This window comes from Cercospora beticola, chromosome 4 (assembly GCF_033473495.1).
Source record: "Cercospora beticola chromosome 4, complete sequence".
NCBI lineage: Eukaryota > Fungi > Ascomycota > Dothideomycetes > Mycosphaerellales > Mycosphaerellaceae > Cercospora > Cercospora beticola.
Genome location: NC_088938.1, coordinates 996,921 through 1,023,952, shown reverse-complemented (window position 1 = coordinate 1,023,952; position 27,032 = coordinate 996,921). Strand labels below are relative to the sequence as shown.

Here is a 27,032-nt window from a genome sequence, read left to right as displayed (position 1 = left end):
TCTGGATGATTCAAGCATCTCTCCTCACTGCAACAGTTGTACTTTTGTAGACATGGCGAATATAGAGCAACGCCCGTGCGGCATCTTTGCCCTACCCAATGAAGTAAGACAATCCAATGCCAATACCACTCCAGCAACTCTGCAACAGAGGCTGATCACGACACAGATTCTCCTGAACATACTGAGCGGCTTTCCCTCGAAAGAGCTGATTCACTTCTCTACCACGAATCGTCATTTCCACTCTCTCGTTGTGCGCCTACTTCATCGAAGACTGCAGACCGCCGCGTCTCTCGATGGCTACACCCTGTATCTCGAGTGTGGCCCGCCAGCAGCCAAATGGACTTTGCAAAAGGTGCTCTGCACTGCTTTAGGAACTGGTGATATGCAAGATTTGAGCAATGATATCGAACAAGGCAACAAGCAGGTGGGCATTATTGGACGTATGGGCCGACTACGAAGTCGATTCAGACCTGTGACCAAGGAGCCAGACTGGTTGAGCATTCCCCGTCCTCATCCGGCTGGTGATATTCCCGGTAGTCGAACATATGTGCCCGCCGAAGCTGCTGCTGCGAAGCTCAGAGACGCTGGAAATGCTGTGACCAGAACCATAGGAATCGATGCGGATTGCCTCTTCTCCCAACTGGAGACATTTGCCTTTCTGGGTAGACGTGAAGGCACACTGGGTATCATGTGCAACATCGTCGAAGTGTGTAGGGGTACAATCCGAGTTTGGAGAGAATGGTTGTCGAAACAATGCGAAAGCAAGCAGTGGACAGACGGCGAACAGATCGCAATCATTCATGAAGATGACGCTGGCAATCGCAAAGCCCGATCTGAAAGCATCAGCTATATCTCGGATCCTCACAAGGATTCCAGTATTCTCTGGCTGAATACTGGTGCCTACGAATCTGGTATCAAGTTCCGTGTGAAGGAGCAGAAGTGGCGACGTGACCAACCACTTTTTGCAAGTAGTAGTTACGAAATTCCTGTTAGCTATGTTGTTGAGCTTGAAGGTAAGTGATTGGGAGCGTGTGAGCAAACCACAGAGGAGCTGACGCGAATGTCAGAGGTCATCATTTCTACGAGCAGACTCCTATTGAATCTGGAAGCTGCCCAGGGTCGTCAAATTGATGGCACTGGCAGAGCGCTGGTCTTTGGATCGTACTCCGACTACGCTGCATGATCGAAAGCGGCAATTCTATTCTGGTTCATGTCACGATGAAATAGTCAAAGAAGTCTGGAGCTACTTCAGTCACGCACAAATGACAGTTCCGTTGCGCATACACAAGCAAGGTCTTGCATGAGCATGATGTCGAGCTTTGCAGCACACGGCTGGTTCGTGTACCTGAGAACAATTCCGTGAGACTTCAAAGCCTAACTAGACTGAGGTCTCCACAGGACCAAGATTGCCTCGGCCTGCGTTACACCGAGCAGAGCAACAAAACTCAAGTCGCATGCTGCTCGAAGATCAGACTAAATCAACAAACCAATATTGTCCCCAACAGGCATCTTCATCATGGGACCCGAACCACGTCGCATTGCCCAGATTGTCCGTCTGAAGCGAGAGTCTCTGCAAGCTTACAAGGACTGTCACGCCGCTGTCTGGCCAGAAGTCCTCAAGCAGATTAAGGACTGCAACATCATCGACTACTCAATCTTCCTCGACGAAAGAACGATGACATTGTTCGCTTCGATGAAGTACGTCGGCAATCACTATGAAGCAGACATGGAGAAAATGAAAGCGAATCCGAAGGTACAGGAATGGTGGCGAATGACCGACGGAATGCAAGAAACACTGGTTGAAGGTGCAAAAGGCAGCACAGATCCCAAAGGATGGTAAGCAGGCTTCGAGGCTTTCTTCTCAAATATATGTTAACTTATGTGACAGGTGGCAACCACTCGAGGAAGTGTTCAGAGTTGAATAGATGCTTCGCTGTACATTATTACTGCCGCCACGCTACAACATCAACTGGAGAATCCCAAAGCTCCACAGCCGCTTTGCGTTCCAATGTCTCACCAGTGGTCGGAGGAAGTCTCCAAATTGTGATACCAAAGCCGCTCATCTTCAGACTTGTGACCAAAGGCCCCAATGTCAGCCTTCGCACTACGAAGCCACGGCTCTCCAGCTCCGCTTTTGCCAATTCTGCAAACCTGGCTAATACCTCGTCCGACGTGCTACCCAAACTGTTCAATAACAAAACTACCTCATTGTCTGTGGTGGGGTTCTTTGCTCTCGAGAATGGAATAAATGCTCGATCTTTATCAGAAACATCGAGCAGGAGATCAAGCATTTGCGACACCAGTGCATCCGGTGAAGGGATTGGAGAGATTTGCTGCAACCCAGGCTCACCATGAGCTCCCATTCCGAGCTCTATCGTCGCCGGAGGCAGAGTCTGAAGATCCGTCAACGTAGCATTCGGCAGAGCGACCCTGTAACAAAATCGTCAGCAACTTCTCTCAACATAACCACTCATCACGACCTTTCCATACCTATCAAACGCCACTCCAATCGTCCCAACATTATCCGCAACATACTCCATCACCTCCGCAACTCTCTCTAACGATTCTCCCCTCTCCGCAAGCGCACAAGCACTCTTCAAAGCAACCAAGTGCCCACTTAACCCTCTTCTCCCCACTTTCCCTCCCTTCTTCCTCCCCACAGCCACATCATCTCCCACAGGCTTGAAATACACTTTATACCCCGCCGCCTGCGCCCTCGTAATCGCCAATCCAGCATTCAAAATATCACCTGTATAATTCCCGCATACAATCAATGTCCCTTTACTCTTTTGTCCATCTGCGGGTTGACACATTTTAATCGCTTCGAAGATTTGAGCTGCGGTTGGTGAGGCGAAGATGTTGCCTGAGACGTAGGCGGAGAGGTAATTATGGCCTACGAAGCCTCCGAACATGGGTTCGTGGCCTCCGCCGGCGAAGCCTATTGTTGTTACGTGCGATTCGCTGAAGGTGGAGAGGTCGTTGCGGTAGACGATTTTGTATTCGGCGTTGTAGGAGAGGTTGGGTTTGAGGTGGGTGAGGCCGGTGAGGGCATCGTTGATGGCTTCTGCGGGATCGTTTATGAAGTGGAAGGTTTCTTTTGCTGGAGGAGGTTGTTTCGCTGTTTCTGTTGTCATGTTGATGCTGCGTTATGTACTGTGCTTGGGATGTGGTGCTCGGGGCTTTTTCGTAAAAGATGTGCAATGAGGCAGGTATCATGCGAAGTTCAATGAGACGAGGAGTGATGTGCAACACTTACGGTCTGGAACGCCCAGCAGCTCCACATTGAGACTTATACGTGCACGAGGGGCGGATCAATGTGGATGGTCAGAAGGAAGCTGTGGAGGAACAGTGAGGGGAGAGCTTTGAACGCCGGCTTGCCCGATGTGGTCAGCCGAGCACTTCCACCACTCCACGATCACTTCAAACCGAACGATGAAAGCAAAGTCATCTTGAGGGAAATTTAAGTTTATCAGACCTTGTGTTTGTTGACTGTCGATCTAAAGTAACCTCATGCCTTCGTCCCAGACGCCGTCTTTGCGCCTTGTATCCTGTCCCATTCTTCTCGATCGTCCTGCTCGTCAGCAGTATTTGCTGTGAGCTCAGGGGTTTCCATATCCTCGTCTTCTTCTGGCAAAGCCAAATTGAGAATCAAAGACACGAAAGCTGCAATGGCGAAGCCTGTCTCCATGACGAGCGAGATTGCATTGAAGAAGCCAAGCAGCGCTCGATTGTCACCGGAATAGGTGAATACGTAGGAGAACTGTATCTCGATCAGCTACCATCCCTTCGCACTTCTAACACCGATGTCACTTACCCATTCTGGCACCAATGTAGCACCGAAGCCGAGAGTGAATGCCGCTGTCAAAATGAAGCGGTTTCGTCTCGTCCAGGGCATTGTTGACATGATACGTACACCAGCTGCGGCCACTGCAGAAAACAGGAATGTAGTCATGCCGCCGAGAACAGAGCTGGGGATCGAGACGAGAGCTGCCGCGAATTTGGCAAAGATGCCCATGATGAGAAGCCACAAGCAGCAAGCATAACCGGCCTTTCTGTTCGCGCATCGTGTGAGAGCTATCACGCCGTTGTTCTGTGCGAACACAGACATGGGAGTGATTGTGCACAGACTAGCCAAAGTCAGTAAATGTAGAGGATTCGCGTGCATCTTCTCACTCACCCAGCAAGAAGACCATTGATCCCATCGGCAAGTACACCGCCTTGAATGCGGCTATCGAACATGGGCCCGTCGACCTGGAGCCGCGATACATCGCACGTTGCTGTCACGTCTCCGATCGCCTCCATAGTGAGCACGATGTACACTGCCAGCAGTGGGAGCACAAGAGGCCCGTAGACTGAGAGAGGGAACGTGTGCACCCAGATGAAGCTTGCGACTGGAGCAGCATCGATGCCTATCAGATGTTAGTCGTGTCTCTCCAAACCTCTGCAGACCCAACTCACCAGATCGATCGAAGTAGCCACATGCCGCAGCGACAATGCAACCAACCAGCAGTCCGAGCACGACCGAGCAACTCTTCATGATCGGTGCTCCAAATCTCTCGCACAAAATGATCGTTACGAACACCAGAAAGCCTAGCCCGATAAACTCAGCACTTCCCCATGGCAAAGGATGTGGCGCGTTGATCGTTGGACACAGCTGGTTAAGACCACTTTCAGGTCGCGATGAGCAGTCACCTGTACCGCCTGCCCAGTTGGTCATTCCAGTACGGATAAGCGCAACACCGATGAGAAGCACAGTCGGACCAGTAACCAGTGGTGGAAAGATCTTCTTCAACCATTTCGGCGGCATGAATGAGAGACCAACTTCCAGAAGCGCGCAGATACATTGCGTGCCTAGAATCGCTCCATATCCACGAGGACAAGGTAGCTGCGTTCCGTCTGCCGCAGTAGGACAATAACCAGTCTGGTACATTTGCGACAGAGCTCCTGTCGCGACTGGGATTGTTGAAAAGGAGACTCCGACCACCGATATCAAACCAGTCCCGAGGTAGTAAGGTGTCCTCCATATGTGGAATCTAGAAATTTGTATCGATGATAATATTGCACAAACAATGAGTGCTGTGCTGACAAGATAGTTCTGGACCTCTGGCTCAAAATTTGCTGCTCCAGAAAGAATGATAGGAGGAGCGATAATGCCTGCCAGCATGGCCAAAGCATGCTGAAGTCCAAGAAGTAGGGCGAGGAAGACTGGCATGTGATCATTGAGCCCGAAGAAAGGCGCTGCTCGTCGTGATCGCTTCATAAATGGTACATTCGGGGTGAAGAGAAATGCATAGTCGTAGTTGCCGATAAGGCCTTCTCGTGTGGTGAAGGCCTTGACGAGTGCTCGTCTTCGATCGGACCATGTCTGCCTCCGAGTTTTGCTGGGTATGATCTGGTCTGGGTGGTCGTCTTTCACGTAATCTTGTGAAGACATTTTCTTCCAATGTCAGCTCTGTTTGCTGCGTATCTGTCGTGCTGTCCTGGAATTTTCCTGTAAATGGCCTTTCAGCTGGCTTATGTTATTGCATCAAGATCTCGTGGCAAAGCACAGAGAGATAGGGCCGGACCGCTGCAGGATCTACCTTCTCTGGTCTGTGTAATGTGAGAAGGTCCAGAAATGAGAATATCGCAAGCGATCTTGAAGAATTGAATGTGAAAGAGAACGCCACCAAAGGAAGTTCGATGCTTTGCCCTACTGAGTGGATCTGCGTTCAGCTAATTCAGCCCTGATCTTACCATTTTATGCGCTCTTGAGGTTCGTCGACAATCTCGTGGAGGAGCAAAAAGCGATGCATTACGGCGATCCGCGAGTGGGCTCTATCTCTTAAGCGAAGGCCTTATCTTTGTGCATGAGATGGAAATGTAACGTGAACGTGCATCGGCGGAGGACTTGCGCTCGGCAGCGAAAATGGTGATTAGTCATGGCAGAAGCTTGGCCGAGGACTCGGAGCACAGGGAGCAAGGGGAAGGACAGAGTTTGGATGTGTATCAACGACATGCGGAAAGAGCGAGAGACAGAAACGGCAAGGAAAATGCATGATCGGGCGCTTCCAGATCTCATATCCTGCGCTATGCTCTACTGCTGAGGAAGATTCCACCATCAACGAAAGACCAAAACCCCCATCCAGACCAAGCCGATGCCGCTGCAATGCTAGATGCGGTCCCGTTTCTCCAGCCACCTGGCAATGCGCTCACCCACCAGGCCTCCCACGCGCTGCCCCATCCGACCTTTTCCCTTCTGACCCAGGAACCAAAAACGCCAATGCTACTCTACTAGCTTGCCCATGAATTTCCCATTTCTCCCGGAGAAGAAAATATCCTACACAAACCGCAGCTCCCATGCACCTGATGAAACCCAGCAGCAAACCAGAAAGAAAAAATCGGAACTCGTCTCGTCTTGTTAACGATGAGCATCGAGGAGGATCAAGTCGTTGCAGGGTCTTCATGTCGAGAACAAAAGAAAAAAAATTTAGCTGTTGATCATGCCGTAGTACTGCTGACTACCTTGACGCAGATGGATGGGAGGCTGACTTGGAGGAGCCGGTAAGACGCCGAGCATCTGCAGAGCTCTCTCGGCGGCGTCTTCCCGCGCGTTGTTGACATATTGGCCATCGTACCAAAATCGTGCGGAGATCGGGGTGCCTTGGACGGTGACGACGCAGCTCCAGGCTGTACGTCCACCTGGTGCAAGAAGAAAGTATAAGCATGGGTAGGTAAGGGTATTTCTGGAAGAACGTGTTTGTGCAGGCTTACCTCGGCGGTCGGAGACGATTTGGAAATTGGGCGATCGGACGCCTTGCTGGCGGCAGAAGCCTGGTGGGTGCGCGGTCAGTCGTGTTGCTTGTCGTGGCCGATTTGCTGGGTGGGTTCTTACTGATCAGTCGGTCTTGGTGGGGACTGGACGGGGCACCGCCAGCAGTGCCTTGAGAAGAAGTGGGAGAAGACATTGTTGCAAAAAAGGCTCCAAATGAAAGGAAGCGTAGTTTGGGTTGCTGACTGGTATGGGTGAAAGAGTATCGAAGGACTAGTAGGTTATGCCCAAGTCTTGAGCAACAGCGCACCAAAAAGCAAGGACTTCGCGAATTGGGTATCAAGGACAAGATAGTTTGACTTAGCCGCAGGTGAGAGATACTTCCCTTGGAGCTGGCGTGCCTGGAACAGATTCTTATAGTTTGAGAGCTCCCTCTCACGCACACCCGCTGCGTTTTCCTTCTGTCACGGCTGTGAACAACGTGGCGGCGTTGGGAGAAGCACACACCCGTTGCTCAGCTGTCAGGGCATGCGAGGTTCCATACCGGACGGAAGAAAAAGATGGAGTAGCGTCTGACTATCCGTTGGTGTTGATTGCCACTCCAACGTCTCGGCGTCCACTTCGAAGAAGGCAGCCCGCATCTTCGGCACTTATTGCTCGACCCCCATGCCCTTTCGAGCTCATGCGTTTGGTTGCATAAGTGCGGTGGATCGGCGCGTAGAGGCTTTAGCCGCAGTGGGACCTGTATCGTGTCCGCAACACATGAACCATTTGCTTGCTGACGTGTGACGATGCGTGCAACGGCATTGGTCATGATGGTCACACAGTCTTCGAAGCATCGTGTCGCTCACGTCGCAGGACTGGATTGAGGCTGAGAGAACGACTGATTGCCCATGCACAGGCATAGTTCATGCCAGCAATGCGCGAGCGGGACGATTAGCCAACAAGGTGCATGTGAACTACTGCGGGTGCTAGACTACGTGTCGACGGCTTGACACAGCATCCAAGACCCGAGATAGACAGCTACATACTATGACGTGCTGGACGCAGAAAATGCTTGCTTCATGGTGCCAGCAAACTTGCGTTTGCGTGTGTTGGGTCTCGCAAAGCCGATACATGGCGCGATGTATCTCAATCGGGACCTGGCGTTTGAGTGGCATGCGCGCTCCTGCACAGCTGCCGCATGCATAACGGGAAGCAGCGTGCTCGGTGCGAGACATATGCAAGCTAACAGGGCTAAGTCTTAACCTCGAGGCCGCTCCTCATGGAGTGGAGCGATGAGGACCTTCCAGCTCAGCACAAGAAAACGATGGTGAGCCCGACCTGAGTTTAGCCTTTCGGCACTTTGGATACCTTGATAGTATACACTGCTTCCGTAGCGTGACTGTAGTCATTCTTGCGAATTCAAGCTGAAATGGTGCATCTTTTCCCGAGTGGCGGGCACTCGTTGGTGGCGAAGCCGCCAGTGCTCTGCTGATGCTTTTACTGTGTTGTGCTGTCACCGCGAAGCGTCTGCGATTGCTATGCGTCCTGTCAAACAAAATGAGATTTTTCTCCCGCTCGCCGTCATCTTCCTTGATACAAATCCCATTGAACAGACGTCGAAAGAGACTTCCGTGGCTCGGTACGGCAAGCTGCATCGCAGGCCGCAGTGTCACGTCGTGATCAATCACGAGGCTGATCGGGGATCCTCTTGACCGCCTGCGTCTGCGCAAAGCGCGTGGATTGCTTGTTTCACGCGCCGTGTGGCAGTCCAACACTCAAATTACATTGCTGACCGCTCTTGCTGGAGTCCGTAAGCTGGTAGTACCTGTGCCGCGGCTGGAAGGCCGAGATTCTTGCTCGTGTAATGACTGGTGACTTGTTTGACTACCCGTCTCACGCTTGAAGATTTCGCTGAGAAATCGTTTCGGTCCGACGATCTCGAGCTTTTGCCTCGTACTAAAGTGCGTTTTGATTGAATCGTCGACGAGAGCAATCAATCCGGAAGCAACAATGACACTGCAAGTTTGTCAGTCAGGACCCTGCTGAAACAGAAGCAACACACGGATGGACACTGCCTCCGACCCGGACGCGAAGCGTGGTGATCTGGACGCGGCAGGTGCTTGCCATCGGACGCGCTCCTGCGACACGCGTGACGCGACAGCAATTGAGTCGCGCCATAACAGCATCAGCAATGAATGATGAGACTTACTCTGCGACGTCTTTCTGGCCCCGGACCAGACTCTCGTCCTCAAGTCGCATGCCACAAGGCGGTATCCAACCACCTTGACGACGCTCCTCCTCGATTTGCGCAGGGGTCAACGCAGCAGTAATAATATGCGCCAAGGAACGTTCACTTCCAGCCTTCGTCAATGTATACGACGTCGGAGACCCTTCCATGTCTCTGCGAGTCGCTCGTCGCCACGCGTAGCTCACTCCCCAATATTCGAATTCATAACGCTTGCTGCCCTTCACACCCGTTCGCCTGATTTCGACTTGTGCATAGTTCGAGAACTCAAGTTTGATAGAATTTGTCGTGACAGCGGGTGGCTGCTTAGGTGTGGCGCTCGCCGAATTGGCCCGGTCCTCCCAGTCATTATCAATGGAAGAGCTAAGAGAGCCGTAGCCTGAGTCATTACGCTTGAGACTTGAGAATGTGGGACTTCGTGAGTCCGATTTGGAACGCAGAGTACTCAAAGCGTTGCTGAGCGATCGTTGGAAACCTGGTCGCTTCATAGGCGGCTTTTCCACCTTGCGAGATGAATGGCAAACCTCGCGGCCAGAATCGCGGCAATATCGCCGCAGAGAGAATTCACGTTCGCGGAGCTCGTGCATTCGGAGATGGAACAGAGTCATGTCGCGTCTTTGACCACGAATATTGACCTCAGTATCGACCCTCAAGTTCATATTCCCATCCAATGTGGTATCGTCATGCCTGATCAACAGCCTGCGATGTGAAGGGAACAGCTCAGAGAAGTCTGCTGGTGTTGCTGGAACGGCAGCTGGTCCTCTTTGCTGCTGAGTATACTCTGGCACGTCGAAGTCTGGTGCGGGTATCTCCTCTTGAACATCCTCTTCGCTCGCAACTGTGGATGCAAAGGTCTCGACCGAACCGCGGGGGCTCTCCTGCGGCTGCCTGTCCGTAAAATACTGTGGTGTCCTCTCATGATTGCCATCGCAGGTCGTGTAGTGTATGCGAGGGGGTCGTTTCGTCGAGTGTTGTGAATGCTCTGTTGCTGCTGTGCGGTATGATCTGTCGCTCCCAGAACGTGATGTATTATACGACGTTCGCTCGCTGTCCTGGTCTGACTGGCATGAAGCCGAATCAAAAGCGGACCGCATGTCGTCGATCTCGGGGCGATGGTGGAGCGCTGCCATTGTGGCAGTCCAGGCTAGCAATGAAGAGGTGGAGCTGGAGCTGCGCGTTATGCTGTAGCTACAATGTCGTCCAGATCTGCCGCAGTGTTCCCATATGACGCGTGTGTAGCCTATGGCAGGTCACACGACAGGACTCCTGGGCTGTCAAGGAGTTATATGGGGGCCCAAGTCGAGATGCAGTGGAAGGGGACGTCGTTCAGCGGCCTCGTCCGCGCAGCGGTTATTGATTCAACGCCATGGTCATCAGTGATTGACATGCCACAGGGTAACGGCGAAATTTGGGAGCGAGTGCGGCAACGATCTGCTTGGTCGGACAAAAGTTCGGCGGGAGTGTGTCGCGGCGCAGCGAGTGAAGCAGATGGGCAGCAGCGGAGTCGAGAGCTGGTGGATGGAGACTCCATCCACCCCATGCCGCTGGCGCATGCGAGCACGGAGCATCACGGCAGCACGCGTTCGCGAGGCACCCCAAGGGATCCCAGGAGGGCGCTGGCGATGCACGCCATCTCAGATCAATTGGCCCGGCGCGCTGCACAGTGACATGCGACGACCTATCGCCGCCCGCTCCACGCCACCCTGCGCTGCGCTCACGTTTCGCCGACGCTACCCTCAGCAGCACAGCGCGGTCGTTGACAGCTGACGCCCATTTTCGCGCCCACGGCGCTTGTTGAAAGAAGCCCATTTTCTGGTTGGCTGCCTTGGCTTGGCTCGCAAAACACATCGATCGCGACTGTGCTGCGCTTCGCTGCGCTCTCGGGCCGTCGTGCGAACGACGCCCGGAAGAACGCTGCTGTCTGAGACCGCACCTCACCACCCGCACTGCCCCATCTTGCCAGCGCGGCCGACGCGATGCCACATGTCTTCTCATCACCGCATTCGAATTGCCCTCCGAGCGATCGGACTGCCTGCAGGCAATGCTTCGAAGCGAATTCCTGCTTGGCTCAGGCGAGCTTCACACTTTTCCGCAAAACTTCGAGCCAGCTGCACCCTGCATGCTGCTGCATCTGCTGCTGCACATCGGCGATGCTTTCTCCTGCTCCCGCAGCACACGTGCCTGTCTGTTCACAAACAGTGCGCTGCCGTCGGCGATCGCAGCTCGCAGGAACAAGGAAGCACGGCTCGGACCAGTGAACCGTCCTCAACATGCCCGCTGAGCCACCCCGTTTGCTTCAACTTCAACCTCAACTTGGACGTTGGTAAAAATGGGGCTGCTCAAACTTGGCACGAGCACCGAGATCTATGATCTACCATCTGATGAAATGACACGTCTTCACAAACAGCTACCAAAGATTTTCTCCCTCGCAGCAGACCAGTCCAATCGTCTTCGGCTTAGGGGCCCGATTGCACGCGAGCAGCTTCAACTCTGCATGATGTAGTAGCATAGCTACTGCATGCGTATTTCCAGAAGCTTCAACCTACGCACGAGCACGATCTCAACCAGAGTTCCCCAGCTGCGCGATGCCGAACACAACAGCGAAGGCCTCTGCATCGAATATCATTGAGCATCGAAGTTCTCCAACGCAGCCGCCAAGCCACGTATACCGAGGACCTTCTTGTGAAAACTCAGCGACATGTGTAGGCTCCCCTCACAAATCCCACGAGTTGGCCTCGAATCAATTTTCTTTCACCTGTATACTTAGACCCTGGAACTGCCAGCCTTGCCCACGCTCGTCTTCCAATAGAGCACTAGTGCGACATTCCGGCCTCCAATCGGCCTAAATGGGATGAAATGGAGGGTCCACGTTCACCAACAGGCATCACGACCGCATCCGCAGCACTGAAAAGCATACTAATTCTCACTGTCGGCACTCTGCACCGGTGCCAAGAGGCTATCGTAGGCAACAGTCACGATTCTCAGAGGCGCAGCAACTCATCCTGCCAGCTCAACGACCGCGCAAACGACCATGGCGAAGTCAAGGTGAATTTCTGCGCAAAGGTACGCCTCTCATAATTGAATGGTCATCGTCAGAACACTTTCGATCCGGACCGAGTACTCCGACCTTTGGTGCCTGACGACGCAGTGAGATGCACCTTGCTCAAAGCAGGCACGCCTCATCACGTACTGTGCAGAACGTCGAACAAGTACCGGCAGAACAGCCAACCGCTTCCCACATTGTCATCATCGTGAATCCAATACAAAATTCCCACCTGAGGGGTCCAGACTCTCGAAGACTCTGAATTGCTGCTTGCCATCCGGTGGTTTTCTCACATCAGCGTCAGCTCCGTACTCTCGGTCCTCTGCCCAAGGTTGCACAATGAGAGCATGAACGATGTACTACCAATAGCATAAGAACACGCAAGGCTGCTCGGCGTCGGCCATACTGCTTTGGAGTATCATGCCGAGGAGCTCCGCGACCGCGAGCCGTCTCGACCAATGCACTCGTTTGTGGGACAAGTCTCCCCCCTGATTTCTTCACGGAGCCTGTGCCACCAAAAGTAGGAGTGAAACAGTGGCTACTGACACCAATGAACAGCGATACAAATCATGGCAAAAGCCACGAATATTCGTAACAATGCTATCTTTCGGGTATTTGCAAAGGCACTAGAAATGAACACACTGTCGTTCAGTCATGCATGCATCAGTCTCACAGGTTCCCATTGATGCCAGCGAAGCAAAGTCTGAAGAAACGAGCACCTCATCTCCAATTCAAGCTCGAACTTCGATGATCATCAGCGCTCATCGTCTCGAACTCCATATCCCACTGGTCGATGTCCGCGAACTTAGCCTTTGCCGCCTCAAGCTCCTTGCTCTTGGCAACGTCTTGCATGCTGTGAGGGATCTCCGGCAGGGTCGACTCTTCTGCTTCCTCGAAGGATTCGTGGCCGTCGTTCTCCTTGTCAGATACTGTGGCTCGACCGTACGTTTTCGTACTCTTCTTGGCTGCAGTCTTTTTCGATGCTGTTGGCGCTGCTTTGCCTGATTTCCCTCGCTTTGCGGTCGTGCCTCGCTTCGTCTTCGTCGGAGCGGGTTTTGCTCGCCGTTTGCCTTGGACGCCTAGCTCGTCCTCATCTTCATCGAGGTGGCTAGTGTCTACTACGGCATCGTCTTCAGCTTCAGATGATTCGATATCATACTCTGATTTCCGTTTGCGCGGTCTCAATGGTTGTCGCCGTTTCGGCAACAACGACTGCAATGCGGCAGTGTTGATCGGCTTCGGCTTGCCTCTCGGCTTCTTCTTGACCGGTGACGGGGAAGCTCGCTGCGTTGCAGGGTCTGCCATGACATCCTCAGACGGGGCGCCAGGGCTGCTCACAGGGTCCGCCATGGTTCCATTGACGATGTCATCCTGTTCCTCCTGCGGGTCGACGTGTCGTGTAGCAAGCTCAAGTTCGGCGTCGGGTGCCGTTGACGGTACAGCATAATCGTCGTCTTTGCCAGACAGAGAGCGTCGATGGTGTGATGACGAGGGCTCTGTAGGCGGTGTCGAAGAGGACGGTGAGTTGATGACTTGGACATCTGAGGTGGTAGCAGGTTGAGGCGTTTCATCCCGGTCCGTAGATGAACGTACAACAATGCAATCGTCGTCATCCGCCTCCGGCGCCTGTGCAACTTCGACGACTGGCTGCTGCCGCCGAGCATGGAGGGCAGAAAGTGAGCCGGAGGACACATCTTGATCTTGCCTCGGCTTCTTGCTTCGTGAACCGGATAATGACCCAGATGACACATCGAGCGTGTCAGACTTTCGTTTCTTCTGTGGCTGGACCGCGGAGTTGTCGACAAGGCTGAGCTGCATCGTGCTGCGTTGCCTCACACTGCCCAGGTTCGACAATCGGTTTTGATTGAGGTGAAGAGGCGTGCCTTCTGCCTCGGGTGCAAAATCCTCGTTGTCATCGCTGATGTCCAGGTCAAACACGCTTGTGTCTTCCACAGCATTGTCATCAACAGTGACAGCGGTATCGTTTGCTAAAGAGGGCCGCGCACTTCCCACTTTCTGCCTAACCATCTGCAGCATGCTTGGCTGGCGCGGCCTGCGTTTGAAGTTCTTCAATGCCAACATACTGCTCTCCACAGCCGGTGTGTTCTGCGCTCGCAGCACCGAGCCAGGCTGCATTATCGAGGACCGGTGCTTTTGCGCAGTGCCGGGGTTCGCGCGCGCTGGGGGCGAAGATGACAAGCTCAACTCAGAGCGATCCACAATAGCATCCTGAGACTCACTCGCAATCGCAGGGTTTGTCGGAAGCGCATCAGACGGTTTTGGGTCACTGAATGTGTCTCGAACAACTTGCGCCTCTGGTCGCTGTTTCGTGCGCTGCGATTTGGCTGCGGCGTTCATTCGTTGCTTTAATCCATTCAAGACTTCATTCTGCGTCTGGCTCGTCGCGACCTTGCGTATTGTCCTTGCTGGCCTTCGATTGGGTTTTGCCGTGGTCATTGGAGCAGCATCGCTCTTCGCAAGCTCATCAGTCGTTGTTGGCGCGTCGCTCTTCTTCGCACTCTCCCCACTCGCCAGTCCTAACCCTCCCGCCATGACTAATTCATCAGAGTCTTGCCTTGCCACTCTCTTCGGCCGTCCGCGCTTCGGCTGCGAGTCTTTGATGAGACCATCGGTGTTTCCATCGTCCTCGTAGACTGGTCCGTTCGTGCGTGCTGTGTTTGTCTTCTCCTTCAGCGCTTGACGAGTCGCGGTCGCCTTCGTGGGAGCTTGAGAGCCTGGCGCAGCGCGCACTCGTGCCATAGTGACCGGAGATGTATTCGCGCAATCAGCGCATGTCCTGGAGATGTAAATGTCGTCCCGTCGGTGTGCTGCTGAGTTTGCGACGCGTCGAGGTGGTGAGGTCATGAAAGCCGACGCGAAGCGATCAACAAAAGGCTCCGGCTGCTCCCGCCACCTCGCCTAGAGCATACGCGATCTCGTGACTCCACTCTGACTTACACAGCTGGCCGAAGATTGACACTGCGTCGATCTACTGCTCGCGTGGATTGCTATTCATCGATTTGCTGGCTGCTGACTGCTGATAGCTGTTACAGTAATTCTTGTTGAATGAGTTTGTTCGGATTTGCCATTCGTTCCTGCAGGATCACTGCACCGAGCTTCTGCACCCGCAGCTTTCTGTTTGCTCCTCCATCAATGGTTCGAGCAGTGCCTCATCTGGGCTTCCAAACCATGTCTGCCAAACCAGCCCCCGAATCCGTGGCCAAGGAGGCCGCAAAGGCCATTCACGCACCGCGAGACCCCAATACACTCTCCAACTACAGTGCTTGGCGGACGAAGCATACGACCGCAGATTTCAATGTTGACTTCGACAACAAGCGTCTGACAGGGACTGTGCATCTGACACTCGAGAAGCTTGCCGACGAGAAGCAGATCATCCTTGACACCAGGTAAGATATTGATACTATCTTCTGATTCACAACCACTGACTTCTTCCAGCTACCTCGACATTCAAGGCGTAGATGTCGAAGGCGATCAAGTGCGATGGAAGCTCAACAAGGACCGGATTGAGCCTTATGGAAGCCCTCTAACAATCACCCTGGAAGACAAACACAACAAGACGACAGGATCCGAGATCAAGCTTTCCATCGGCGTCAACACAACCAAGGACTGCACAGCTCTACAGTGGCTCACTCCGGCTCAAACCAGCAACAAGAAGCACCCCTATATGTTCAGTCAGTGCCAAGCAATTCACGCACGGTCCCTGATACCATGCCAGGACACGCCAGATGTTAAGTCGACGTACACTTTCAATATTCGTTCCCCTCTGCCCGTGCTAGCGTCCGGCCTACCGACTGGCGTAAAGGATTATGTGCCAGGCAAGGACGGCAAGTCGGGTACACTTCTTTACACTTTTCATCAACAGATTCCGATGCCATCTTACCTCTTTGCCTTGGCCAGTGGTGACCTGGCTTCTGCTTCGATTGGACCACGTTCGCAGGTGTGGACTGGGCCCGAGGAGCTGACCGCGGCACAGTGGGAGTTCGAAGCCGACACCGAGAAGTACATCGAAATTGCGGAGAAAATCGTTTACCCCTATGCATGGACAGCATACAACATCCTGGTGTTGCCTCCTTCATTCCCCTATGGCGGAATGGAGAATCCAATATGGACGTATGCAACACCCACAATCGTATCTGGAGACAGGCAAAATGTGGATGTCATCGCTCACGAGTTGAGTCACTCCTGGTCCGGAAATCTGGTTTCGAACGCCTCTTGGGAGCACTTTTGGCTTAACGAGGGTTGGACAACCTATCTCGAGCGTCGTATTCAAGCTGACTATCACGGCGGCGACCAGCACCGAGACTTCTCTGCCATTATTGGTTGGAAGGCTTTGAGTGATAGTATTGAGCAATTTGGCGAGGACCATGAGTTCACGAAACTTGTGATCGACCTCAAGGGCAAAGATCCGGATGATGCATTCTCCAGCATCCCGTACGAAAAGGGATTCACATTTCTCTACACCCTCGAGAAGCTCATTGGCAAGGAGAAATGGGACAAATTTATCCCACACTACTTCACAACATACAAGCAGCGCTCAGTCGACAGCTACGAATTCAAGGCTACTCTGCTTGACTTCTTTGCGTCCGACGCAGAAGCCTCCAAGAAACTTGAAGATCTCGATTGGGACACATGGTTCTACAAACCAGGGTATCCGCCCAAGCCCGACTTCGACACAACTCTGGCAGATCAAGCTCTTGCTCTGGCCTCCAAATGGGAAGCACTCAACACTGGTTCTTCATCAAGTTTCAAGCCCGCCAAGTCCGACATCGCCGATTTCTCTTCACTTCAGAGTGTCGTGTTCCTCGAGAAAGTGCAAACATTCGACAAATCACTCTCTCCGGCTCTCGTTGAAGAGATGGGCCAAGCTTACCAATTCAGTACCAGCAAGAATGTTGAAGTTGTATCGAGATATCTCGTTGTGGGACTGCAAGCCCACGCGAAGAGTGTATTTGAGCCTACTGCGAAACTGCTGGGTGAGGTCGGAAGAATGAAGTTTGTGAGACCATTGTACAAGCAGTTGATCAAGAACGATTTGGACTTGGCGAAGAAGACGTTTGAGAAGAACAGGGATTTTTATCATCCGATCTGTAGGGGTATGGTGGAGAAGTTGTTTGAGAAGGAGACGTGATTGAACATGATGAAGGTTGAGTCAATTATGAGCGTGCGGCATTGGTGACGGCAAAAGCTTCAAATGGATTAAAGACCGCAATCATGAAACTGTGGGGCCGTGACGGAAGCTGTGTTACACTCGCGCATGCCGCTCCCCTGCTTGCTGAACTGCACGCTATCGACGCGTGAGTGTAATATGACATGTTTCATGCTAAGGCTTCAAGAACTACAGTTGCTCTCCCGAATGTAGGCCAGCCGCTAGCACTCAAGGTCCTTCGATAGCGATCCACCTGCCTATGAAAGACTCGTATTGAGTGGCATCCCAAGCTCCCAACGTAGCGGTGAATCTGTCCTTTTCAATTACGCGGAGACTCGCCGTTGCTCTCAAACCTTCCACGGTCTTGACATCCCAGCTTTCAAAGGCAAAGAACATGACCGGAGGCTTTTTGAACGCGCCCCTCTCGAACCTTACCTCCTTCTCTTGATTCTTGTTAGCAGCGTCATTGTGTTTCGTAAGAAGGCTGCCTGTCTTGATCAGGCGACCATCTTGCTCCTTGTCCCATGCCAACCATCCGACTTTGGCATAGACCAGGTCGGTCGTATGCCACGTGCTTATGGCAATGACAGCATAGTCTGGTCCAACGCTCTTGACAGTACATAACACGCGATGATTGGGTGGATCGCCTTTGGTAGTGGTTGTAACGGCCTTGAGCCAGCACACCACTGTCGGATCGGACTTGTATTTTCTTGGGAACATGACTTTGATATCGATGTTCGGTCGGGTATCGATACCACGTGTTGTGACTTCTCCTGTTTGGAAAGAAATTTCGTTCTGGGGCAATACCATCCAGGAGCTAGAAACGCCATATGTCGACGCCTCGTCAATACTGTAAGTTGTCGCCTGGAAACCGGTTGGAGAAATGCTGTCGTTACTTTCTTCACCAATTTCCATTTTATTGGACTTGGCCAGATCGTACTCTCTGAGACCTGATATGATTGTCGGGGTGGTAGAGTACGGGAACGGGAATGTCACAGCCGTCTTGAACCGTTCTCCGCGTCTACCCTGGTCCCATTTGACGTATGCATGGCCAGCCTGGGCGAAAACGGACCCTTCTTCTGGGCCGTCGGCGACCACAAGAGGAGCAGTACTGTCTGACTGCAATTTGTTAGCGTGGAATGCTATTTTGATGTGACTACTTACGCTTCCCGCGTCACCCCAAACGAGTCCAAGTCTCCATATCACGCCGTCAGAGCTTTGTTTTTCAGTGCTTCTGCCCCAAAATCCGCGCAGGGAGCCATTTTGAAATGGAGTGTCGAAGTAGGTCGTCTTCACTTTCAAGTAGATCGTTCCATCTCTGTTGTGCGCCCCACCGGAGAGCGTGGACGAGGCTGCAGTGCCCAATAATTGGCGACCTCGATTGGTGTAGAGCTTGAGCGATATGACACGTTCCTGTTCCCCATCATCAGGGCCACATCCAGTCTCGATTGAGCCTGCAATGAGCTTCTCGCCAGCAGAAAAGGACTTCAAAATAATCGGCGCCTTATCGGTCGTCTTTCCATGGGTTATAGCCAGACCATTTGTATACTGGACCCTGAGTGCTGACAGCGCCCCCTTGGAAAGCTCTACAGCAATCGAGGATATGGTAAAGTCCTTGTGGACGAAGTCAAGGTTGTTGAAGTAAGTGCCGTTCTCGACTGATCCACAGGGCCTTGTCAATTTCAGATGCTCGCCAATAGAGGGATCCTTCTGACTGAGTCCAACAGTCTTCAACCTTGATCAGCTACAACCCTCAACAAAAACATTTCAGAGCAGGACTTACATAATTTTCTTCCTCGGATGTTACTTCGTCCTTACTGACTAAGAGCTCAGAGGTCGCCGAGCCTCTTTTTTCTTCTACCGGTTTGATTTCTTTGCCGGACAAGGGAACTTCCGGTGCCTTGACGATGTCTTCTACGATAGGGACTTTCGTGGCGAATGTTGCTGCCGGCAGGAAAGGCTCCTTGTAATCAGGACTCAGCTTACTGGGGTCCACCGTCAATTTATCGACTTCGGTAACGATAAGCATCATCTGCTCCCGTATCCTTCTTCGCGCATCGTCAAGACCTTTGACATTGCTCTCGAAGGGACCTGTCTGGTCGGAGGTGGTAGTATTTGCCGCCCACGCAACAATTCGCTTGGTTTTGGTGTCTCGGACACTGGCCATGTCTGCCGTCAGGCGCTTGTAGAGAGCTTTGTACTCCATGTACGTGTCCATCATGGCGCTAGTGTAAAGCTGGGCATTCTCATATGCAAGAGGAGACACGCCTGCGGGCTTCTTGTCGGCGAAGCTCCTCAACGTGTCGTACTTTGAGAGGATCGCGTACGTCCGTTGTGGCGATTGGGCCACAAGATCGGGAAACCTCGCCGCCGCCTCCATTAAAGAATCAATCGTCCAGGCTTGACGTGGGTCCTTGATGTGTCCTCCACCGCTCCAGGACACCTGGATTGTTGTTTCGGTATTCATCTCCAGATTCTTTTTGGCCGTGTGCACGGCACCTGTAGCGCCTACGCTCCCTGGGCCGATAGTCAGTGCAACCTTTGCTTCCGCCTCGATGTCGGTGAGCTTTGCTTTATTGAGAATTTTCATGCTGACAACAGCATTGAACTCGCCTTCAAATTACGTCAGCGTGGGCCTACTTGTTATTATCGACCTTAGCCTTACCTCCCTCCTGGAACCCCGATATGAAACTGTCTCCAAAGACCTTGTTGAACTCTTGCTGTGTCTTCGAGGTGTCGACAGTGTTAATCGAAGGGATAGGGTTGAAGATCAGCGCATCTCTCCAATTGATGGACTGGTTGATCACCTTCACGCTGATGTAGAAGTTCAGGTCAGATTGAGAGAATTTCTCCGAGTCAACCTTGTTACATGTCAGTGAATTGTTTTTCAAGTCTCTGGTGGATACTGACGAAAGATCCTCTGCCAGAGCCACCGATGGCGCCGTACTTGATGGACAAGCTTCCAGAGATGCTCATGTCTTCGGTGATGTCGCTTAATTTATCAATGAAACGCGATGAATACGACACGACTTGACTGGGACCTTTCGCCTCTGCAAGTGACCAAGGATAGGCTTCAAGGTTAGTGCCCATGCCAATCCCTCGTTTCTCGAATTTGATGCCATCTTTCTTCTTCTCCACTTCTTCCAGACTTTTGCCTTTCAGATTAGCTGCCTCCTCGGCCTTCTTCTCACCAGCCTTCTTGCGTCTCTCTTCGTCGGTGAGCTTTTCACTTTCTTCCTCAGCTTCACGAGCCGCAGCTACAGGATTCGTGGAGGGCGCAGAAACGTGGACCAGATCATCCGATCCATCACTATCGGCGCGGATTGAGGACGAGCGCTCTCCAGAATCGCCAGACTCGGCTCGTTGTGTCAAACGCTCTTTGTCACGCTCAATCTGCTCAGCTGCGAGTACATCAGACGTGCATGCCATAACAAAGCGCGGTACTGACCCATGGCCATTGCCAGGTCTTCCATCGTGTCACCAATGTTGGTGACCACATTTGCTGGCCTGTCAGGATCGATGACGACGGCATCGTCAATACACACTTGTTGGGTATACGAGTTGAAGCCTTGGCCCAGGCGCATAGCATTGTTGTAAGGTGCAAGAAGGAGAGCCATGGTGTCAGCTGGCACGCAGAGCGAGCTGGAAGTCGCAGCGTGTTCGGTAGTGACTGAAACGGGAGTCCCCCATGGCACCGACTATATGCAAGAAGAGCAGCGGCTCGCCAGGAGGCTCGTACAGGTGCTAGAATGGTTGTGCATGTCTGTTCGCATGGCTATTTCATTTTGCGGCAGCGTGAAAACACGCCGGGCTTCGCGCGAGGCGTCGAGCTTCTTGACTGCATCAGCCACTGCCACGGCTCTCTGGCCAGTATCGCGCTCCGTGAGGTTCTCGGACTGGCCGTGTGGCTGATGCGCCATGTCTGCAAAGGGGCGATGGACGTGGTGCTGTCGGCGATGGCTTGATGTTGGAGAGCACGTGGCGATGGGCGGGCGGTCCAGCCGCCCGTTGCCGAGGCCGCCTCCCGCCTCCCGCCTCCCGCCTCCCGCCTCCTTCTCCGACCGTCTCGACTCGACACCACGATCGCTTTTGGCAGGAGACACGCACGCGCAATGCAGCTACAGACGCCACATTGCCCCCGATCGAGTCTGCTAACACCAGAAGAGAGCGCGGCCGGAGTCTAGAAGCCTCAGGTTCTGCACGCGCGAGAGCGCCAGAAATGCCAATGAACTAACGATTCAGCCTTCCTCGTACGCAACGATTACGCCGAATATGATCGCCAGACCGTAGTGGCATCTGCGGCGCGTTGTCTGGCATCCTCCAACAACAACGCGCGATCCAGATTGCCACGCTCATCATGGCTTCAGCGCTGCACGCAAATCCCATTGAGAGGGATATCGAGATGCACGATTCCTTGACGCCGACCCTGCAGGATCTCGCCCGTCAAAATTTGCCACTTACACTGCCGTGGCATCCCAGGGAAACGATCAAGCCAGGCATGATCTTCTCCTCCTTGAGGGCCGACACTGACAAGCCGTGGTCCAAGCTGAGCCCGTTCAAGCCAAGAAGTCTACAGGAGACGCCAATTCGATTCAGCAGAGCCAACGGCGATGTTGCTAGCTATTGTTCACAATCGACGTCGTCTCGAGTCGAGAACAATGAGCACATGAGTGTCAGTCTTACAGTATCTGTCGAAGCACTGGTCGCTAGTGCCAGCGTGGGTGGATCGTACGCCAAGTCAGTGGCGAAGAACACCGATGTACATCCCCTTCATGTATGCTCATGGCCCACGACACTTCTAATCTTGCAGTAGGCAAACAAAACATCGGTGCGATCTGTGTTCCGCAGTGGAACGGTGCTCATGGACCGAGTTCCCTCGCTCACTGACGAAGCTTTAATCAAGTTGAAATATGACGGTGGCCTCGATGCCTTCAAGGAGACCTACGGAGACTATTATGTGGCGGGCTACCGCCTAGGAGTCGACAATGGGCTTTTCGTCAGCTATGACGGCTTCGCGGAGCGCAACAGTGAGACAAAGGCACTGGAAGCCAGCGTCAAAGTCCTCGGTGTTGGCAAGACTCACAGGGAGTTCTGGACCAAAAGCAGTGGGTTGCATAACCAGTCAATCCGCTTCGTGGCCTACGATACTCTCGACGATATCATGATCGAGAAAACTGTGAAAGCTGCAGGATCTATGACAGCTCTCGAAAAGGAAGTTGACGATATGTCAAACAAAGCACAAAACATCGAGCAGAGGTGCGTGAAACGACTTGAAGACTTACATATCAGAGACGGACAGACGCTCGAATACGAAGCACTTGATCGTATCACCAAGGCTGGCTTGGTGGCCGAACTGGTGCTGCTGCCTATTTCTTCGATCAGAGAAGTTCTAGACTGGGCCGTTGACGACAATATCATTAAGTTGTAATGCCGAAATATTCGCTGCTTTGCCCATCGTACAAGGCACCTTCTGGGCCTGCTGCATGAATCAAATGTGGCGCTGAGCCAAATCGCTGCGCTGCTTTAGTGCAATGCGTCTTGCAAGCCACGTGAATTTCCTAGCTCGGCTCGGCGTTTCCGTCAGCCACATATCGCACTAAGTCACTCGAGTACGCAGCCCGCTCGCCAGCAGCGTCCTTCGAGCCGGGGACTAGAGATCATATTGCAGTTGCTCCTTCTTCACCGATGAGCCATTTCCTGTTATTCGTTCACAGAGGCAGGACGTGGAAGTCCTTTTCCCTGGCGGCTAGCACTTCACTCTGCAAATATGCCCATCATTTATCGACCAGGAAAGGAAGGCGTCTTATTGAAAGATTTGCCTCTCAATTGGGACGGCAATCGATTTGACATTTCTTCGACAAATTCGAAGACCCAGTACGGCTTGCAGCTTACCACTGCAATACGAATATGTACTGATGAGTGTAAAGGAAAGCAGCTTCCGCAGTCTGCACTTTTGTAAACAAGAGTCATTTGACCTACCAGCGTCACAAGAGATCCTATCATTTGAATTATCCCAAGACCCTGGAACGACGTCTGAGAGATGGGGCTGTCGCAGAGGCGGGACGGAAACAGAGAGCGCTCATCAAGCTATTCGAACTCGATGATCAACAGAAAATTGACGCCAAAAAGCAACTTGCTGGTTTCAATGAATGGGCCAAACCTACAACAAAGGTTGCGGCCATGTTCAGTCAGCAGGTTGTCCCAGGTACCTCCACGGGGTTCAGTATCGGGGAGAACTTGGTGATCACGGCGGGCCATTGCGTTGTGGATCCGGAAGGAAATGACCCAATAACTGACTACTACGCCGTCTTCGGTATGACCGTGGAGTTGACTCGCAATGGAAACTTCCCCGAAGAGCAAGTCTACAGTGTGAAGAGGTATCGATTCAACCTCCCCCAGAAGCGCGACGACACTAATGATTGACACGCCACCTAGAGTTATTCAACGTGCGTTTGCAGACGATTACGACAACCCAAACGCTGGAAAGCCATCACCGCTGCAACCACTGCTGAACATACCGCTTTGGACGCGGAAAGGTGTTAACTATGACTGTGCAGTCATTGAATTGGTCGGGAGGAGTAAAAGCTCGTTGAGTCAAATGACCTTGAAGCCGTCGCCAGTACATACCAATATGGAAGTGTCGCTGATCGGCTCGCCGCGAGGTCTGCCGCTGAAATGCTCGAAGGGCGGTCGTATATTGGAAGCGATTGACTTGAAATGGCACGACCCAGCGAATCAGCCAGCAAGGCCACCTTTGAAGCCTGGTCTAGCAGAGAAGTTCGAATCCTTTCTATTCTCTACACTCAGCATGGTGCTGACTGTAGCAGTGCAACTTTCACAGTCGATGTTGATTCCTTCCCAGGTCGGTACCTTGCTTGTCCGATCTTCCTCTTCGCTGACACGCCCAGGCAATTCTGGAGGCCCGTTGGTTCAAGAAACTTCGCCGTCAGTGGTGGTTGGCATCACGCGTTCCGGAGTGAACTTCCCGTTCTCCGATAGCTCACTATCGAGCACACAAGTCGCTCCAGGCCGCCTCACCAACGAATGGGCTCGAAAGCAGTTACTGACAAAGGAAGCTATCGCCGAAGCAGAAGCACTAGGCTTTCCGCTGAATAAGGCCAAAACCAAATTGGGAGCGGATATCGATGCAAGCTGGCTCTACGGATACGAGGGAGTCCGTCTGTCCAACGATGCCAAGTACCTCTACCAGCATCGTTTTTACGCCGAAAGTGCCGTCATTCGCAATCTGAATCGCTTCACGAGAGTTGATGCACTCTCATATTTCACCTCGAGTCTTGCGGCATTCCGTCAGGCTCAACGATCAGATGTCCCGCAGGTCCAAAGCTCGTTGTCCATCTTCTTTTTTTGGCCAGACTCGCACACTATGGGCTTCAAAGGTGGTCTAAGATTGAGGATCAATCTTCGATCCGCGTACTTCGAAACCGACACACTCACTCCAGACCCTTCGACTGGCTGGCTTGAGAGTGATAGCAATATTTATTGGCAATACAATGCTCGAGACACGCCAGCCCAGCCACCAGGGAGGCTGTTTTCATTTGGTCCTGGAAACATCCCGCATGGTGCCTGTCACTCAGCAAGAGGCATCGCAGACTGGGAGTCTGTCGAGGTCATTCGTGATGATAACCAGGCCTGGGAAGATACACCAACATCACTCGAGCACAGAGCATCGTTGTCGCTCGACCTGCAGTACAAGCGCCTGACTGATACCTCGAACCAGCCTCGCTGGGGGGAGGAAATATTCGCATTTGGCGTGAACCTGCTCTTGGACACGAAAAAAGACAGACACGGCAGAAACACCGAAAGTTTGATCGTAAGTGCTCCTCAGTGCCGGGTTCTTCAAACGACTAACATGTTTTCCCAAGGGCGTGATAGGGAAGCTGGAACCTCCCCCACCAGCGAAGATGCCGGAAAATCTGAACTCGCGGGACGAATATTCCATATGGAAAGGTCCGAAGAGACCGGAGGCCGTAGAGGATGCAATTGCGCCGTTCGTATAGACGAGGTCTTTTGAATCGATCCTGCCCATGTGTATTGATACGGAAGCCAATCCTGCCGAAAGCTCTGTGCTCCTACAAAACAAGCCATGAGTATCAATGTCATCTCCAAAAACTACTGACAGCTCTAGCAGCTCACTGCATCGTAGCGATATAGATGCTCAATATGAAACGGCGTTTACCTCTTACGCATCGCAATAGAATCAATGGTAAAATTCGACTGAACAGGAGGCTTACTTCGAAAACGCAAACAACGATGCGCTGTCCTCAGAACAAGTCAGCACAGGTGCCAAGATTGCCGATATCGATCGTGCGAGATCAATTTGCAGATACGCATTGAAAGAACAAAGTCCATCCACGCGGCAACGACCGGAGAAACATGGTGTTCTTGCAGCATTGTATATGCAAGCAATGCTCTGAAGCGTACGACTGACATGCGAGAACCAAAATAAGCGTTATACCGATCAGCTTTTGATTTATTGGGGCATAACAGGCAAGGTTTCGCCGGATCCAATGCGTCCTGGCGACCAATCGAGGTATGAATGGTTCATCTGGAAAGGTCCACAAGCCTCGGACAAAACCCTTTCTATCGTGGCGCCGTTTGTCTAGGTGTTCCTCTTGGATCACTTTCAACCATTTGATATCAGCAAATTGGTGTAATTCTAGTCAACGAACACTTCTAGCGATCTAGCTTGTCATCAAAACATGTACGCCACCTCTCAGGCAGCTATATCTGACGTACGCTCTTTCGTGATAACATCCGGACTGCAAAGGAGCGAGGAGTTTCCCTGAGTACACTTCTTACCTCAGGAACGCGAGCAACGATAGCCTATCATCAAGATATACTAGCAAATGTATGTCGGTTTGCCGCACTCGATTGCCCGAAATTGACTTGCAGAGGGTGCATATGGCAGACCAAAATCCGTCCTGGCATCGAACAGAGAGATATGGCGTTCTTGCACCATCGTGTAAACAAGGGACAGATACCTTTGAAGCATACGCCTGGATGCCGAAAAACAAGACATTCGCTACATCAATGTTGTTTACTTATCCTACATGGTCATGGCCTGTAATATTGGAGAGCGATGCCTGGATTTAGAAGCCTGCACCGCAGACATCACCACTCAATATGCTTCCGTACTCTCTATACTTAGAGAGAGGATAGTAATCACACACTTTGCGGAGGCTTGATTCTCACGTTCGTGATTGCTTCCATATCCTAGGTTGTCGGACTTCTCAGCGTGTTAGAACCTAGTTGGTACGATTACGAACTGCACTCTGCGGTTCTGGATCTTAACAAGTGTGCGGGCGATATAAAACCAACTCCCTCCTCCTCTGAATCTCCATCATTTTCACCCTCAACTCAGAAGCTTCTGATAATCTGAAGCTACGCCTGAACTCGCGCATTCCTTCATTTAATCAGTACAATGCTGCTCAAGACGCTTTCGCTGTTCATCGCCTTGCTATTACAGATGATTGGCTTCGTCTCTGCCTGCAACGACTGGTGCACTTGTCTCAACGGAGATGGATCCCACTTCTGTACTTGCAGAGCAAAAAAGGGGGTCAGGGTATTGCCCATGCTGCGCAGACCTGAACCTTGGCCACAGATGCTGCAATGCTTTTTTCGGTTGCGCGCGGCGCTTCAAATGTTCTGCCGCCCAAGTAAGCTTCACTCTCTATAGTTCATGGGTCTGATGAGTCTTGAAAGAGGGCTTACATATTCATCTGCTCAAGGTATTCACGCAAGGGAACTGCTGTCCGAAAGCGCTCAATGATTGCAAGGCTCGTGGCGCCTACGGCTGTTTAAACGTGAATGGGCATAACAC

At 52.4% G+C, this 27,032-nt stretch overlaps 11 protein-coding genes across 11 annotated transcripts; 5 read left to right on the top strand and 6 right to left on the bottom strand.

The window, feature by feature from the left end:
- Window positions 1-52: 52 nt before the first annotated feature.
- On the top strand, window positions 53-1,183 carry RHO25_006040 (uncharacterized protein; the record flags this gene model as incomplete). Its single annotated transcript, XM_023596899.1, has 3 exons — window positions 53-103; window positions 167-1,013; window positions 1,068-1,183. 3 exons carry the CDS (start codon window positions 53-55, stop codon window positions 1,181-1,183), a joined length of 1,014 nt encoding a protein of 337 aa, XP_023452218.1.
- A 333-nt stretch (window positions 1,184-1,516) lies between these two features.
- Window positions 1,517-1,925, top strand: RHO25_006039 (uncharacterized protein; the record flags this gene model as incomplete). Its single annotated transcript, XM_023596898.1, has 2 exons — window positions 1,517-1,836; window positions 1,889-1,925. 2 exons carry the CDS (start codon window positions 1,517-1,519, stop codon window positions 1,923-1,925), a joined length of 357 nt encoding a protein of 118 aa, XP_023452219.1.
- An 18-nt stretch (window positions 1,926-1,943) lies between these two features.
- On the bottom strand, window positions 1,944-3,134 carry RHO25_006038 (uncharacterized protein; the record flags this gene model as incomplete). Its single annotated transcript, XM_023596897.1, has 2 exons — window positions 1,944-2,430; window positions 2,491-3,134. The coding sequence occupies 2 exons, from the start codon at window positions 3,132-3,134 to the stop codon at window positions 1,944-1,946; spliced, it is 1,131 nt and encodes a 376-aa protein (XP_023452220.1).
- A 374-nt stretch (window positions 3,135-3,508) lies between these two features.
- RHO25_006037 (uncharacterized protein) lies at window positions 3,509-5,434 on the bottom strand (the record flags this gene model as incomplete). Its single annotated transcript, XM_023596896.1, has 4 exons — window positions 3,509-3,760; window positions 3,815-4,127; window positions 4,178-4,409; window positions 4,459-5,434. The coding sequence occupies 4 exons, from the start codon at window positions 5,432-5,434 to the stop codon at window positions 3,509-3,511; spliced, it is 1,773 nt and encodes a 590-aa protein (XP_023452222.1).
- A 1,035-nt stretch (window positions 5,435-6,469) lies between these two features.
- Window positions 6,470-6,947, bottom strand: RHO25_006036 (uncharacterized protein; the record flags this gene model as incomplete). The annotated part of the gene is made up of 3 exons (XM_023596895.2): window positions 6,470-6,681; window positions 6,754-6,813; window positions 6,875-6,947. The coding sequence occupies 3 exons, from the start codon at window positions 6,945-6,947 to the stop codon at window positions 6,470-6,472; spliced, it is 345 nt and encodes a 114-aa protein (XP_023452223.1).
- A 1,564-nt stretch (window positions 6,948-8,511) lies between these two features.
- Window positions 8,512-10,111, bottom strand: RHO25_006035 (uncharacterized protein; the record flags this gene model as incomplete). The annotated part of the gene is made up of 2 exons (XM_023596894.2): window positions 8,512-8,752; window positions 8,946-10,111. 2 exons carry the CDS (start codon window positions 10,109-10,111, stop codon window positions 8,512-8,514), a joined length of 1,407 nt encoding a protein of 468 aa, XP_023452224.1.
- A 156-nt stretch (window positions 10,112-10,267) lies between these two features.
- On the top strand, window positions 10,268-10,648 carry RHO25_006034 (uncharacterized protein; the record flags this gene model as incomplete). The annotated part of the gene is made up of 1 exon (XM_065602730.1): window positions 10,268-10,648. The coding sequence occupies one exon, from the start codon at window positions 10,268-10,270 to the stop codon at window positions 10,646-10,648; it is 381 nt and encodes a 126-aa protein (XP_065458802.1).
- Window positions 10,649-12,744: 2,096 nt separating this feature from the next.
- RHO25_006033 (uncharacterized protein) lies at window positions 12,745-14,784 on the bottom strand (the record flags this gene model as incomplete). The annotated part of the gene is made up of 1 exon (XM_023596893.2): window positions 12,745-14,784. The coding sequence occupies one exon, from the start codon at window positions 14,782-14,784 to the stop codon at window positions 12,745-12,747; it is 2,040 nt and encodes a 679-aa protein (XP_023452225.1).
- Window positions 14,785-15,090: 306 nt separating this feature from the next.
- Window positions 15,091-17,173, top strand: RHO25_006032 (uncharacterized protein; the record flags this gene model as incomplete). Its single annotated transcript, XM_023596892.2, has 2 exons — window positions 15,091-15,431; window positions 15,481-17,173. The coding sequence occupies 2 exons, from the start codon at window positions 15,091-15,093 to the stop codon at window positions 17,171-17,173; spliced, it is 2,034 nt and encodes a 677-aa protein (XP_023452408.1).
- Window positions 17,174-17,419: 246 nt separating this feature from the next.
- Window positions 17,420-20,808, bottom strand: RHO25_006031 (uncharacterized protein; the record flags this gene model as incomplete). The annotated part of the gene is made up of 6 exons (XM_023596891.2): window positions 17,420-18,310; window positions 18,356-18,919; window positions 18,975-19,804; window positions 19,857-20,052; window positions 20,102-20,592; window positions 20,640-20,808. The coding sequence occupies 6 exons, from the start codon at window positions 20,806-20,808 to the stop codon at window positions 17,420-17,422; spliced, it is 3,141 nt and encodes a 1,046-aa protein (XP_023452407.1).
- A 740-nt stretch (window positions 20,809-21,548) lies between these two features.
- On the top strand, window positions 21,549-25,209 carry RHO25_006030 (uncharacterized protein; the record flags this gene model as incomplete). The annotated part of the gene is made up of 5 exons (XM_023596890.2): window positions 21,549-21,950; window positions 22,005-22,447; window positions 23,119-23,568; window positions 23,627-25,022; window positions 25,075-25,209. The coding sequence occupies 5 exons, from the start codon at window positions 21,549-21,551 to the stop codon at window positions 25,207-25,209; spliced, it is 2,826 nt and encodes a 941-aa protein (XP_023452405.1).
- Window positions 25,210-27,032: the final 1,823 nt, after the last annotated feature.